A 16,631-nucleotide genomic window follows, 5' to 3' on the forward strand; every position below is an offset into this window, starting at 1 on the left:
TTTCTTGGAGTAGCAGTACTGTGTTATCTCATGTTTGGTTCTTTATTGTGGCATAATGCCATACATGCTAGAAGTTGAAAACATGCACTTTAAATGCAGCGAACAGTGTGTGGAATTAAACACTTCGTTTCAAATATATTGTCTGCCTCAGCGGAAAAGATTAATAAAAGAAAATTTCTTTAGCAAACCTACAAAAATAACTTCATTGTTCTGCAAGGAAATTAATGCTTGACTGTCAGAAAGGTGGAAATCAGAAATCTGTTTTGTTTTCATTTGACATAAGAGCAGTAAACTAAGAGGAAACAGCAAAATCACTAAATGTAAATACGGGTCACGTGGAGACTACCCACTTCCCGGCTGTAACTCAGACTGCTCTGTGCATCATCAGCCCCGGATCTACAATATTTCCGAACCAGTGCAATACCCCGCCACTCCCATGAGCATTTGTGATAGGACGTCATGCATAAAACATATGTGTTCAAGGAAATGTAAGACATGTTATGTGGTCGTTAGTGTGCCAAAGGGCAGTGCCTCACCTCCTCACACAGCAGTCTTCTATCGCACGTCACTGTACTTCGCTCTGTGGAATTGAAACATGCATATTTTGTAATGGATGCCATCAAACCATATTCAGGGCAGTGGAAATTAAAATGTCCTGTGGTGCCTCTCCTGCTTACAATTGGCTGGTTTGACATCCTGTCAGAACTCTTCAGAAAATTTGCACTCTTTATTCCCTATCAGCAAACAACTTGCTATTTCTGTGACATAAAATTAAATATAGGATACATAAACCCAGGAAAGACATGAGACAAGCAAAACAATACACATTTCTTCAATCCTTAGCTCCTAGAATTTTTTTGTCTCTAATCTTGCTACAGCTTTACGTGGCATGCTTTCTTTTCTGCGAAAGAATCTATTACCTCATCAAACTTCGTCAAACGTTTTGCTACATGAAAAGTCGAAATGTTGATGTCTAATACTGAAAAAGCTGTTAATGCAAATAGGACCCAAGACTGGTGTAGTTTCCCGATCTGATTACGTCAATTTGTCACTCTCTGCTAGATAAAACAAAATAGCCTTTCTAATACTGCAACAATTGTAATACACACCAAATAAACGAGACTGTTTTGGCACAAACGATCTTTTTTGTAACGACATAATATAATTCACAAAGTATCAATATCAAATGCCTATTAGGCCTCCTACAAGCAGAAAGCCTTACGTTAGGAAATAGTTTCACACTTCATTCATACAATCCAGTTTTTCAAGTATGAGATTGAAAAGTAGTAGTACGAAATTTTTATACAAACTTGGAATCGTCATATTGTTCCATAATTTGTGTGATGTCCCCGTTTCTTCGCCTTCCTCGTTCTAACAGTCTTGTTATTACTAATTCTGTAACTATTCCTCCCAATGTCAAAGCTTATTTGCAGGTTAACTCCACTAACTCTGCCAGAATTATCGGTTTAGTTATCTGCGATTATTCTCCAGTTCTCCATGTTCGTACAGCGCGTTTTCCGCGCTTCTTCCAGAATAGAATTTAAAGCGGCTGCTAGCCGGGGACAGTACAACTGGCCCTTACTAGTATAGCAATCCGGCCAAAAATTTTCTGTCAAAATTTCATTTTCTTGGATACACCGAAAAGGTAATACGTAATCTTTCTTACTTGTTATTCGTTTATTTCCACTCATGTAGTCTGAATCTATGGATTTAGCTAGTAATTATAACAACGCTCATCATTCGCAAACCCAATCAACCACAAAATCAGACAGCGGTTGGCATTCATCCATTCGGCCTTACTCTGCTCAGCTCGTATAGCCCCTTTTGTCTGTAGGAAAGTTTGTTTCTACACGCGACAAGGATTCCCCTGACAGAGACATCATGTACACTATGCATGCATTCACAAATCAACTTAGAATGTGTTCAAAAATGTTCAAAAATCGACAGGGATGCGTTTCAAAGTCATATGAATAATCGATAGACTAACGTGCGCTGGATGCTAGTCGCTTTGTGAAACAAGGTTTTTTCCCCTCAATAGTATGAATTTGACCCCCACCCCCCTCCTAGAACTGGGCCTGATGCACATCCAAGAATCTGGCAGCTTGGGCGTTCCAATAAAATTTTTCCCGGTAGCATCTCACTGCTTGCTGCGACAGCTTACACAGCCAACAGCCACATTTCTGCAGCCAGAAGTGGGAGAAGGTACTACTCAACTGCGCATGCGCATGATCCCGCTCGTAACTGCTAAAACGAATACAATAACAGTTGTGACGTCATGCTAATCGGAGGCAATTTGTTGTTACGGAACATTGCATAGTCTTCCTAAAGCCTTTGACGCATTTTGCTGTTGGCAGACGCTTGTATGAGCATTGTGTTTTGTTGCTGCATATGGCGCATTTCCTTTGCAATTTAAGTTTTATTTTCGTTTCTTCTCTCGTTCATGTTTTATTGCTGCAGTATGATTCTGCAGTAGCGGAATACAGTAATATCCTTAGTTAGAGTATCAGTTCTTGCCAGTCAAAATTACAAAAATTTAACTGAAAACGAAAACAATGAAAAATTCCTGGAATTCTAAAAATTCTCCGGTTTTTCCCGGATATCCCAATTGTCCCGGGTCGTATACACCCTGATACGCCATCCTAGCTCCGTTTGACTCAATGCCCAGGTGTATCAAGGCCGTTATTATGGCCAGTGGTGGTTGTTTTGGGTACTGATTTCTCAGGATCTGTGCACCCAAATTGCATCAAAATGTTATCATATGTCAGTTCTAGTATATTTATCCAATGAATACCTGTTTATCATCTGCATTTCTTCTTGGTGTAGCAATTTTAATGGCCAGTAGTGTATATGAATAATTTTGTTAAGTGTCAGAAATGACTTCTGCATATATCTATGTTATTGCTCCGATGTATCAATCATTGAAAATCATATAAATTAACCAATCGGAAGTTGTATAATGTGTAACTACTGGTGCAAAATACGTTGGATGAGATTATTACAGGTACTCCAAACTGAAAAATTCGAGACGAATTTTTTGAAGGAAGGGGGGAGATTTTATGTCCCCAAATAGCATCCCCAGCAGACACTAAAAATTCGTTCAAGTTCTACCTTGGCAGCTCCTGAATGCCAAACCACCTGTGTCACAAACCAGTTGACTGCCAGACTACCAGCTATGGGGAAATGCTGAGTGATTTGCGGCAAATACGAATGCTATCACAGCACGAAGGAACAACACATGCTCAAGTCTGCAAGCAAAGCATAATGATATCACGGAAGCTGAGAGATACCGTCACACTTGCGACAAAGCAGAGTGTCATAATGAAGGTTAGGTACAATGCAAGAATAAGTAATCAGGTGACAAACCAGCATGAAAGAGCCTCCAAAAGGTGAAGTTACCAAAGTCTGACGTCACTAGGAGAGCTGACAGTGAGGGAACACCAGGATACAAGATGTAGCCACTACAGAGGACAATGGAAATATCCTACCCTTTCTAACAAATGTCGGAGTGCCAATTGCTGACAGCACAGTGAGTAGTATCAGTCCTTGTGTCAGTTGTGACTTTCCGGAGAGAAGGGGACTAAGAAGGTCAACCCATTGGCACAAATAGTTGTCTTTGATCATCTAGGAAACAAGAAGTCTTGCTGGAAGGATGCTGCTGCTACCGTCAGCTGCACCGCCAACTTTCGAGCCAACACTGATGGCACGAAGAGGCCACCATCACCCTGCATGACTACTGCAGATTAGATGTACCTGACCTGGACGCTGTCCATTAACTGCCTACGAGAGGGAGGACCAATGCTGCTGCTCATCCCATTCCTGTGGCAGACACCAACTCTGCCAGCTCCTGTCTCCTAAACAGGGTCTGAGAGCCGACCCCTGCAAGCTAGTGAGTACTTCAGGTGGACCTGGAGGCTTGACTCACAAGTTTAAACCTTCAAAGTCAATGGGAGCACTTCAGAGATTGATACGCAGAGCTGGAGGCCACCAGGGCCCACAGGGCAATGGCCGCCCCAAGAGATAACAGCTGCCACCCGACACTTCGCTCTGCTGGCCAAACTGCAAGTCTAACACATGCCGATCTTCAGCTGCTGATTAGGATGCAGCCCTGCTGCCCTGGCTGTTCGGGGCCGTCCCCCCAAAATTTTAATGAATACACCTTGTACACTTTACCTGTTTTTCAGTAAAACAAAAGTTTCTCTTCAAGCAGCAAAACTAACCACCTAACACAATCAAACTATCCACACAACACTATCAAAAATGTTATTAAAGCAAAATTAATTACAGTAGAGCGTCGATTATCCGAACGTCGGTCAACTGAACGACCACTTAACCGAACTGTGTACTCGCACGCACCTGTTACCCACCCTACCGTCCATCATCCCCCTCACTCCCAAACCAAGTTTTCCACAGTAGTCGCCGCAATGGGCCACCGCTGGCGCAACATTGCTTCTAATGAGGCCACATTGCTTCTAATGGGAGCCTACAGAAGGCGCTGCGGACTGGCCAAGCCACCAGTCGCTGTGTTTCAACAATCAGCACACTTCTGTCGGCTTGGCACCGGCAGTAGAAGCAGCGGCAGTATCAAAGCTGTTCACAGCAACAGCTGCGCCAGCTTAGAGTTGAGGCGTGCCGCTCCGCGCAGTTTGAAGGATTGCGCACCCCCAAGAAGAGCTCCTCACGGTGCCAACAGCCTCCTTCTGTTCTCTGTTACGACCACTTGTGTGCTGCTGCGTGAAGAAGTGAACTTGACGATACAAAATGCTTAAATGTAAATGTGTTGTCCTTTCTATGAGGGACAAGTACGAGATTATTACTATATATTCCTACTGAAGTTGCCTTTGTATGTTACTTTGTAATACTAAAAGAGATGCCTGTTTTTAAGAATAAATTTACTTTACAGTACTTCTTTTTGGCCGAACAAACCAGTTTTCTGAACACTCATGTCCCCCAATTACTTTGGATAATTGACGCTCTACTGTACTTGAAATTCATGTTATTTACACATGAAGAACTGAATATACTTTGTAAAGGACAAAATGTGTAACACTTCCAAAACACGGAAAAGCAGAGGAATCAGTATGTCACTAGTCACTTGGGAGCTGTGGTTACAGTTGTAATGGAATGTTTAAAAAACTTGTGACATAACCATGAAGACACGAGAAAGATGTACAATAAAAATGCTACAGCAGACCATTCCTGACCTTAAAAGAAACAATTATAATAGACTTAATGTTCATTCACCTATGGCCGAACAAGACTAAAATAAAGCATGTGAGAGTTAATTTAAATCCTACTCAATTGCTGTACACTCAGTAGAGATGCACTCCAAATCACAACCGAACTACAAACTTACGCACCCACATTAGTGAAGTTAGTGAGGCACCAGTGTAGCACAGAAATGTTTGTGTATATTATATAGTCTGTGCTAAACGGATAAAATAGGGTTAATGTGTTACTTCTCAAACAATATTCATTCACAAAATGATGTAACAAAAACCATTAAATTGTGAAACTACAGAAATAAACCAAATAGTGAATTTCATAATTTTAGCAGGGCTCCCATAACCTAGCATAGAAATCTTGATAATTATGGAAAAATTTTAATACTTGAACTTGGTATGTCTGGTCCAACAAATGTGTACTCTAAAGTAAGCTATGAGCACTTTTTTACATTAGCTACTGTGAAACATCTCTTCCACTGAAGTAGTCCTCACAGCTCTTTTATATTTCAGTCTCAATGTTTACTAGACATTTTTGCTTCGAATGATTGTTCCTGTTATACATCTAATACTGCGTGTTTCTACCGGGACACCCTGTGTTGATCTGTTACAAATACAGAAGGGTCTTTAAATCCAATCTGTAAGTTTGTTGAAAAACCACCACCAACTGTTCTATTGTAGTATGGGATAATCCAGATAAATAAGTATCAGTCAATTGAAACTGGAGTGCCATTACTTGAACTGCAAGTCTATAACACCTCAAACCAATGACATAACTATTTGAATGGAGTATTTCTGATCTTTTTTGGTTTGATGTAGCTAACCCTGGCAGAACTTATCCAGTGATAGAGGCTACTGTTCATTTTTTTTTTTTTTTGTGTGTGTTAGAAGGATTGCTGTTTACAGCCAAGTCTTTCTCAAGACTTAATTCAAATTTGACAGTGGAATAGAGTCTATCCTCATCGTTTACCTGATAGTTTAAATTGTCATATGACTTTTTTAATAAGTTTTTTTAATCATTTCCACCTTAAGCAACTACTGTAACAAATTACTTGAAGAGTGTAATGTTAGACAGATATCAATACCCAAAGAGGTGGGATTTGTTACTGAATTCTGTAATACAAGCATATATGGTTACAATGGCAATGGCAATGGCAATTATTCTTCCCTTTTAGGAAAAGCCGTGTTAGTATGACAGTGAGCTCTAAGGTGGTAGGTGTATATCTGAACTGTAAAATAAATTTTCATGTGCATTACAGTATTAACGTGCAACTTCAACCTCTGCTTTCAAGCTAGCTATAATATTATGCAGAAATATAAAGAATGGCAAAGAACATACTTATCTTGCTGTAAAAAGAGAAACACTCCAAGATATAGCAAATAACTATAAAAGTTAAAACAAAAATAATGGTGATCTAATGGAAACTAAGAAAGAGTAAAAGCATGCTGTCAGATATAAATTAATCAAATAAGTTTAGTAAAGAGGAGGAAAATAATATTAATTCTATATATCTTACTATATTTAAAAGAATTTTGTTGGTAAATAACCAGAAATTAGCACGAATTCTCTCTGAGGAGGGAAGTAGATCGTCACTGTATTACTGCTGTATTTTGATAATAAAGGAAGGATTTATTCTGTAAATAGTATCTATTTTTCCTCTTATTCATAGTCATTAATACTGGCAAAGGGATTTAATTACTAATGAGCAGCAGTATGTAAAATGAAATTCTTTTTCATTAGCAAGGCCAAGCCTCGAACAATCTTCATATACAGTTCTGTATAAACACACTGGCAACTACCTGCTCCATATTCCACTACAGAAATGAAATGGAACTTTTCAAAGACAAAACTTACAAACTTCTTCACTTCAGTCAACTGAAATGGGCTAGGTTTCGTCACTGGTTTTGGATCAACTTTCTTGGGCAATTGTGGTTCCTTTAAGATATCAGCTTTTAATGGTGCTGCCTTGAAAATGTACCTGAAACATTAAATGCTAACAACACACTGTTTTAACTTCACTATTAAGAGATAATTATTTCAGTTACTTACTTTTGCATTTGCTGCAGTTCAGCCTCCTCCCGCTCCTCTTTTGACAGGTAAGTTACAGGTCTGACACGTAAATGAGAAGTGAAGTTAGGTGACTGTGGCACAGTACACCGTAATTTCTTGTAAGATGGGTTTACTTGGCTAGCCTGCCACCTCTGTGAACCATCTGTAAAAGATAATGATGGATTTATGAAACTATGAACATTAGACAAGGCACAAGAAGGTACACAAATGGTACAGGAAGAAAAACAATTACAGTGAAAGAATTCAAATACTGCAGCTATCATTTTACATTTAAGCAGTTATCCCCTGAATCTGTAAAGAACTGAACTCCCACATATAAAACAACTTCGTATGTTTGATTACAAATGAGTTAATGTGTTAAATATTTGATGTTATGCATATAATCGAGAAAATGCTTTAGAAAAGGTTTGAAATTATGTTTCAAGTTTGTTGGAAGTCTAAGGCCTCATTATCAAGCACTAGATGAGTACAGCCTGGGTAATTTGCATACCATTTTAAGCGAATGCTAGTTCTCCACACATCTCAATGTTTATGACATCATAAATCCTGAACTGTGTTTCTTACAAAGATGTAAATTTGCAGATACATGCAGTGGTATATGTGGACACTGTGTGCTAAATGTGCTGAGAATATAATTAATAGTAAAAAAGTAATAAATTAAATCATAACATCTAATGTGATGGTTTTCCTGCATGGTCAGCAAAAATGTAAGTGGTAAACTTTTCTTCTTTCATCATTTTGTGGGATGTTGCCAGTGTGTTAACAGTTTTATCAAGGTTTGAAATTATGTTGGTTGGATTAAAAAGAGAGGGAAAGGGACCAAACTACAAGGTCATCAGTCCCTTGTTCCAAATACAACAATGCCCAAAGTGTGAGGATAAAACAAAAGTTGGGTTGTTTGGGGGAAGAGACCAAACAGCGAGGTCATCGGTCTCATCGGATTAGGAAAGGATGGGGAAAGGAAGTCGGCCGTGCCCTGTCAAAGGAACCATTCCAGCATTTGCCTTGAGTGATTTAGGGAAATCACAGAAAACCTAAATCAGGACGGCCGGACGCGGGATTGAACCATCGTCCAGTGTGCTACCACTGCGCCACCTCGCTCGGTCATAACTCAAAACGGACTCAAAGGAAAAATCACAAGAACGATGACGGGCAACAAACTTGTAAATGAACAAAAGGGGACCAGAAAAACCACAGAAACACAACAAACAGGATGAAGAGATTAAAACAACAAAGCAAATTACCATGGATGGCTGACCATGAGAATAAAAAAGGAGAAGCCAGCCACTCTGCAACAAATTAAAACCTCCACCCTTGAAGCACTAGGGTGGAGGACACACAGGCACGAAGGACATGCGCTAAAACTTAGATCAAATGATAAAACCCACCCTCACGAATAAAACGTAAACTAAATCAGCCGATGAGGCGCTGAGAGATAAAATTAGCAGCAACGAGTCCGGTAACCCAAGATCTTGTCACAGGGCAATCAAAGTGGGACAGTGCACGAGAATAAGGGGCACCGTCAACCAGGCGCTGCACCGACACTCAGGCGGGTCTGCATGGCGCAGGAGGTAACTGTGGGTCGCCCAAGTGTGGCCAATGCGGAGCCGGCAGAGGATAACTGATTCCCTGAGAGAGACCTGCATGGAAGTCTTCCACACATTCGTAGTCTCCTTAATGGCATGCAGTTTGTTGTGTGTACTGTTATGTCATTTCATCTCCCAAAGCCATAAAACCCTACGGCATAAATCAGAACGCAGGTCAGGTTCAAAGATGCCCATCTCCAGAAGCGGTTTCCACATAGCCTGTTTGGCCAGCCTATCGGCAAATTCTTTGCCTGGGATGCCAACATGTCCTGGGGTCCACACAAACACCACTGAACGAAAGGACCGGTCCAGGGCATATATGGACCCCTGGATGGACACTACCAAAGGATGGCGAGGGTAGAACTGGTCGATAGCTTGTAGGCTCCTCAAGGAGTCAGTACAAAGAAGAATCGATTCCCCGGGGGCATGAACGGATATACTGAAGTGCACGAGAGATGGCCACCAGATCTGCAGTGAATATACTGCAGCCATTGGGCAGGGAATGCTGTTCCAAACGGCCTTTGTGGACATAGGCGAAGCCAACATGGCCGTTAGCCATCGAGTTGTCAGTGTAAACCACTTCAGAGCCCCGGAACATGTCGAACATGTCAAGAATCAAGAGGAAGTGACAGCGGAGAGCAGCGGGGTTAACAGAGTCCTCAGGACCATACAAAAGGTCCAGACGAAGCTTTGGCCAAGGTGTACACCATGGAGGTGTATGTGAATGGACCTCAAGTAGAGGTGGCAAAGGGAAGGACTCCAGTTCGGAAAGAAGGGATGGAACGCAAACCGCAATCATGCAATCATGAGCCCTGACCTGGGCGGCCAATGCAGGAGATGAACTATTGTGGGTGAGAAAAGGAGATGGTAATTTGGGTGCTAAGGAGAACTACGAATGTGTGCAACATAACTGGTGAGCAGTTGTACACATCGGATCCGCATTGGAGGTACTCCAGCCTCCACAAGGACACGGGTCATCAGACTCTTTAAAAAGCTACCGTCACTAGGCGAATGCCACAGTGGTGAACTGGGTCGAGTCAATGCAGCGCTGGTGGCGCCGCTGAACCGTAAACCAGACTCCCATAGTCAAGGCATGATTGAACAAGGGCTCTGTAGAGCTGCAGCAGCGTAGAGCAATCTGCACCCCAGTTGGTGTTGCTCATGCAGTGGAGGGCATTGAGGTGCTGCCAGCAGTTACGCTTAAGCTGACGAAGGTGAGGTAGCCAAGTCAATCACGCACAGAAAACCGTTCCTAAGATTCAATACGTCTCCATTACAGTAAGTGCATCATCATAAAGGTAAAGTTCTGGTTCCGGATGAATGGTACGACGCCGACAGAAGTGCACAACACATGAGTTTGTAGCCAAAAAATGGAAACCATGGGCTACAGCCCATGACTACAGCTTGTGGATGGCTCCCTGTAGGCACCTCTCAGCAACACCAGTACTGGTGGAGCAGTACAAATGCAGAAGTCGTCTGCACACAGAGAGAGTGAGACGGACGGCCCTACAGTGCTACACCGTTAACAGCAACTAAAAATAGTGATACACTCAATACAGAGCCCTGCTGGATTCCATGCTACTGGATATAGAGGAACTATGGGGCTATGGGGGGCACCAACTTTGATACGGAAAGTACCAAGCGACAGAAAATTCTGGATAAAAATCGGGAGCAGGCCTCAGAGACCCCACCTGTACAATGTGGCAAGGACAGGATGTCGCCAGGTGGTGTCATACACTTTGCGTAGAGCAAAAACGACGGCAACAAGGTGTTGGTGTCTGGTAATGGTTGTTTGGATGGTAGACTCAAGGTACACAAGATTATAAGTGGTAGAGGGCTCATGGCAGAAGCTGCCCTGACATGGAGACAGCAGGTCACTTGACTCCAGGACTCAACCCAACCCCTGACACCCCATACATTCCAGCAGCTTACAAACAACATTGGTGAGGCTGATGGGCCAATAGCTATCTACTTCAAGCGGGTTTTTACCGGGTTTGGGCACCGAAACAATGGTGCTCTCCGGCCATTGCGATAGAAATACACCAACGCACCAGGTCCGGTTGAAGATGACAAGGAGATAGCGCTTGTAGTCAGACAAGAGACGATTAACCATCTGACTGTAGATCCGACCCGGCCCAGGAGCTGTGTCGGGGCAACGAGCAAGGGCGCTGAGGAGCTCCCACTCCGTAAATGGGGCATTATAGGGTTCACTGTGGTGTGTAGTGAACATGAGGACTTTCCTTTCCATCTGCCGTTTGAGAGTGAAAGGCTGGGGGTAGTTCTCCAACACAGAGGCTCAATCAAACCGCTCGGCAAAGCGCGTTTGTCTCTGCGCATAGCTCACCATTGATACCTGCTGGGGTCTGGTACCCAAAAAGGCTTGGGAAAGTGACTTATGGCAGCCAATGGTCAACACGTACCTCACCCAACACTACTGTTTCCATCGTTTTATAAGCTGGCGTACAGGTAAGGAGCCACTTAAAGGCTATCAGATGCTCTACAGAAGGGTGTCGCTTACACAGCTGTAGAGCTCACCGACAGTCTTAATTGCTTCATCGACTTCTGGTGAGCACCAAGGGACTGTCTTTCGCCGGGGGCACCCTAAAGAGCGAGGGATCGCGTTTTCTGCCACAGAAACGATTGTTGTACTCACCTGTTGAACCATCACATCGATGTTACGATGTGGAGGAGAGTCAACAGTGACAGCAGAGGTGAAAGTTTCCCAGTCCACCTTGTTTAACACCCATATGGGCAGGTGCTTGTGCACCTGATGCTGGAAAATGACAGGAAAATGGGGAAGTGGTCACTAACACACAGGTCATCATGTGCTCTCCACTGGATAGTTGGCAGAAGTCCTGGGATGCAAATTGATAAATCAATGGCCGAGTAACTATCATGAGCAACACTGAAATGTGTGGCGGCCCCAGTATTTAAGAGTCAGAGGTCCAACTGAGACAGTGAAGTTTCGACATCTCTGCCTCAGCCAGTAAGCACGGTGCCACCCCACAAGGGGTTATGGGTGTTAAAATCTCCCAAAAGTAGGAAAGGTTCAGGGAGTTAATCAATCAGTGCAGCCAATACATTCAGGGGTACTGCACCATCTGGATGAAGGTATACATGGCAGACAGTTATTTCCTGCACCGTCCTGATTCTGACAGCCACAGCTTCAAGAGGGGTTTGAACGGGCACAGATTCACTGCAGACTGAGTTCAGGATGTAAACGCAAACTCCACGTTCCTGTAATATACCTTGTAGCCACGGAGAGCAGGGGTCCACATTGCCGGGAACCAGGCTGCCTGGAGGGTAATGCAGAAAGCAGGTGTAAAGCTTAGCGGATGCCGTAACTCAGGCAGGCAGTGGAAAAACCGCCGCAATTACATTGGGGGATGACGTCATCGTGAGACTTGGAAGGCATGGATCATTCAATGAGGCAGTTTATGCCTCAGGGTCACCTGCTGCCACCGACTTTTTGCCTGAGCAGTCTATATCCGTTGTGTCTGACAGTCTGGCGAGATCCAGGTCCTCAGCAGACGCCAGAATCTCCACCCCATACTCAGACGCAGAGCTTCTAGGTAGTGGCAGTGTGGGTGCCACGCAAGTTCCTTGTTCTTGGTGATCATCTTTATCGATTTCTGGTGCTGTTACTTGGGTTTCCCTGACTGGGAGGACTTCACTGAACCAGTCTCCGGGACTGAGGATGAGTATGGAACCCAACAACCAGCTACTTTTGGGCTCTTCAGCCACTGGTGGGTGTCATGTTTCCCACTAGCAGAAACCTGGGAAGGGAGTGACCCAAGGGACCCCTTCCTAGTGAGATGAACTGAAGAAGCCTTATGCTTGTCAGGCTCAGAAGTGGGGACTGAAATACCCCATGGTTATGGTTGGGGTGGGGGTGGGGGGGTTTGCTCCCGAAGCAGGTGGTGTGGGAGCAGCAGGGAGGGAAGTGCCCCCCCACCATGAAGTCTCCCGGTTCTGAGAGGCGACAGAAATTTGAGGAACTGAAGGGGCGACAACTGTTCTTGTTGCAGCGGCATATGAGGTGGTCACAGACACAGACACAGGATGTAGGCACTCAAATTTTCTCTTAGCCTCAGTGTAGGTCAGTCAGTCCAGGGTCTTGTACTCCATGATTTTCCTTTCTTTCTGGAGAATTCTGCAGTTAGCCGAGCAAGGCGAATGGTGCTCTCCGCAGTTGACACAGATGGGAGGCGGGATGTGATGAGCATCCGCAATCTCGACATGTGACGCGGGAAGTACACCGTGAAGATATATGGCCGAACTTCCAGCACTTAAAGCACCGCATCAGGGAAGGATATATGACTTGACGTCACAGCGGTAGACCATCACCTTGACCTTCTTCGGCAATGTGTCACCGTCGAAGAACAAGATGAAGGCACTGCTGGCAACCTGGTTACCCCTCGGACCCCAATGGACACGCCGGACGAAATAAACACCTCGCCCATCTAAATTGGCGCGCAGCTCCTCGTCAGACTGCAAAAGAAGGTCCCTGTGGAATATGATACCCTGGACCATATTTAAGCTCTTAGGAGGCATGATGGTAACAGACTTCCCACAAGCGAGTAATGCCCATGACTGGGCACAGGATGCCATTTTTATCAAAACTGACCCAGAGCGCATTTTGGACAAGCCCTTCACCTCCCCAAATTTGTCCTCCAAATGCTCCACAAAAACTTTGGCTTCATGGACATGAAAGATTCCCTATCAACTCTCTTACATACGAGGTACTGGGGCAAATAAGCTTCACTGTCATCCTTAGCCTGGTGTTCCTCCCATGGTGTGGCCAGGGAGGGGAATGACCTGGGGTCATATTTCTTGGCACTGAAGTTAGACTTTGCCCGCTTAGAGACTGGTGGCTGCGGACCACCAGCAAGAGATGACATGCTACACTTCATGGCATGTTATCCGCCCTGATGCCATCAACTCCAAACAGTGATCCTCCCCGCAGGCACCACCCAGCTGCAGCAAAGGCCACCTAGCAGGATGGCCCAGTCCTTGGCATACGTGGGGAATTAATGGTGCAGGCATCAGTAGAGCGATCCCTATGTTGTCAGGGGTACAACCAAAAGGGTACATGGCGGCCCCACCACAACGGACTGGCTACCATGTTGGATATGAGGTGCAAAGAAGCCCATGGTCATCGTCAGCGCAGAAAGTGACAGTGCATTGGCTTGGTGGAAAGCGCACCCAGGAAGGTGCCCTCGTCCAAGAAATGGAGAATGGGCCTGTAATGGAATGACGAGCAAGTGGGCTAAAGATCCCAATGCACGATGGACATGATGCACCATGTAAGGCGCCCTTCCCCAATTGGCTCGCTCTTCGGGAAAATTTTGAAAAATGGAAGTCAAACCCTACAGGGGACCATCACACAAAGGCCGAAAGGTGTGAGACTCCTTTTAGTCGCCTCTTACGACAGGCGGGAATACCTTGGGCCTACTCTAACACCTGGACCCGCAGGGGGATGAAATTCTGTGTTGAGTTTGTTGGAAGCCCACTAAGTGCTCTCATTTTCAAATGAAGAATATAATCTGGGTATTTGCACACAATCAGTTACACTGCCTCAAGACCCACAGATTCTAAGTGTAATGCTTTTCTTATTGTGCTAAACCTTTAACATATGGTTACACACCCCAATGAGAAGACTATGACAGCATTAATTTTTAAAATCTGTCAGTACATGAAATATTGAAAATCAAATTTACGTTTCCTCTGGAACAGTCTTTAAAAGCAGTCCAGAAGAATGAAACTTCACGCACAAAAAAAGAAATTTATGAATATCATTACGCGTCAGAATCTCCGAGATTAAAAAGTTTAACAATCTGCTTACCTAATATGTTAAAAAGTAAACTCATGTGTTATGTCTATAAATTATCAGCTCATACCTGTAGGGAAAATAAGGAGAAAGGGAAGTTGTCATGCACGGAAAAATAAAATTCAGTTTGACTCTATCAAACCAAGTAAATTCTGCTTGGATCAACAATTTGAATATTGGGATTGTGAACTAAGCTACCAAAAAAGCAATTTATAATCGTTGCAGTACACAGGTCCCCACTGTGGAACTTTCAAATATTATTATAAAAATTTCAATAATCATTATGTCACCTAGCAGACAAAAGAAAGGAAAAGTAAGTCTATAGAGATTTTTATATAAATTTCTGAAAGATGTAGATGAAAGAATAGATTTGGAATTGCTACTAACACTTAGAACAAGTGTCCTGTTAATTTTCCTACCAAAATTATACAAGAAAGCAGTACAGCAATTTTACAGGCGAACACTTACTGATATAAATGTTCATGCAGTAGTTCTGACTTCTTGACTACAATGCACAGCTTGCCATATTAAACAATTTTTCTTTATTACAATGAAATAGCATCATGGAAAAGTAATGAACAGACTAATACACAGTTTCAATTTAAACACACCCTTAAAAGATGCTGACTGGAGGGTTGGGCATAAAGTGAAATATATGAATTCCAAATCTGACTTTTAAGGGGACATTGTACGTGAAATTCGTTGAAATTTGATATTTCCTGTTTTCTACTCCATAATGTACTTTGGACTTTCCTTAACATTTTGGTATATTATACATTAAAATCAGACAATTGTTACACCTTCAAATAATATTTTTAACGTTTGTGTGTGACTGTCAAATTTTGCAGCTACACACATACTGTAGGACGTCCATTCGTCCCGTTTTTCCCGGGACAGTCCCGTTTTGTTACCAAAATGTCCCACTGTCCCGAAAGTTTTTTGGGGGACGCTCAAATGTCCCGTTTTTTTATGATTCCGCTTGGCTACAGTAATTATACGCTACTGGTTGTTTGACTTGCTATTAACTGCACAATCATTTACACTAGGAAGCGTGTGATGACTTTCAGCATACCCCAAACATGTACCGAACTGTCAAAAATCGAAAGTAATTTTGAGTGCACTATGTTGTTGTTGTCGTCTTCAGTCCTGAGACTGGTTTGATGCAGCTCTCCATGCTACTCTATCCTGTGCAAACTTCTTCATCTCCCAGTACCTACTGCAGCCTACATCCTTCTGAATCTGCTTAGTGTATTCATCTCTTGGTCTCCCTCTAAGATTTGTACCCTCCACGCTGCCCTCCAATACTAAATTGGTGATCCCTCGATGTCTCAGAACATGTCCTACTTACCGATCCCTTCTTCTAGTCAAGTTGTGCCACAAGCTCCTCTTCCCCCAGTTCTATTCAATACCTACTCATTAGTAATGTGATCTACCCATCTAATCTTCAGCATTCTTCTGTAGCACCACATTTAGAAAGCTACTATTCTCTTCTTGTCTAAACTATTTATCACCCACGTTTCACTTCCATACATGGCTACACTCCATACAAATACTCTCAGAAACGACTTCCCGACATTTAAATCTATACTTTATGTTAACAATTTTTTCTTCTTTCGAAACGCTTTCCTTGCCATTGCCAGTCTACATTTTATATCCTCTCTACTTCAACCATCATCAGTTATTTTGCTCCCCAAATAGCAAAACTCCTTTACTACTTTAAGTACCTCATTTCCTAATCTAATTCCCTCAGCGTCACCCGACTTAATTCGACTCCATTCCATTATTCTCGTTTTGCTTTTGTTGATGTTCATCTTATACCCTCCTTTCAAGACACTGTCCATTCCGTTCAACTGCTCTTCCAAGTCCTTTGCTGTTTCTGACAGAATTACAATGTCATCGGCAAACCTCAAAGTTTTTATTTCTTC

General features: G+C 43.2%; 1 protein-coding gene across 2 annotated transcripts in view; it reads right to left on the bottom strand.

The window, feature by feature from the left end:
- LOC124596418 (targeting protein for Xklp2 homolog) overlaps positions 1-16,631 on the bottom strand; it is a 165,111-nt gene that overhangs the window by 90,085 nt on the left and 58,395 nt on the right. For both annotated transcript variants that reach the window (XM_047135549.1, XM_047135548.1), the window contains exons 5-6: positions 7,270-7,432; positions 7,075-7,198 (exon numbers count right to left, since the gene is read on the bottom strand). In XM_047135549.1, coding sequence (XP_046991505.1) covers positions 7,075-7,198; positions 7,270-7,432 — 287 coding nt within the window. The remainder of the gene's footprint in view (positions 1-7,074; positions 7,199-7,269; positions 7,433-16,631) is intronic.

This window comes from Schistocerca americana, chromosome 2 (assembly GCF_021461395.2).
Source record: "Schistocerca americana isolate TAMUIC-IGC-003095 chromosome 2, iqSchAmer2.1, whole genome shotgun sequence".
In the NCBI taxonomy this organism is placed as follows: domain Eukaryota; kingdom Metazoa; phylum Arthropoda; class Insecta; order Orthoptera; family Acrididae; genus Schistocerca; species Schistocerca americana.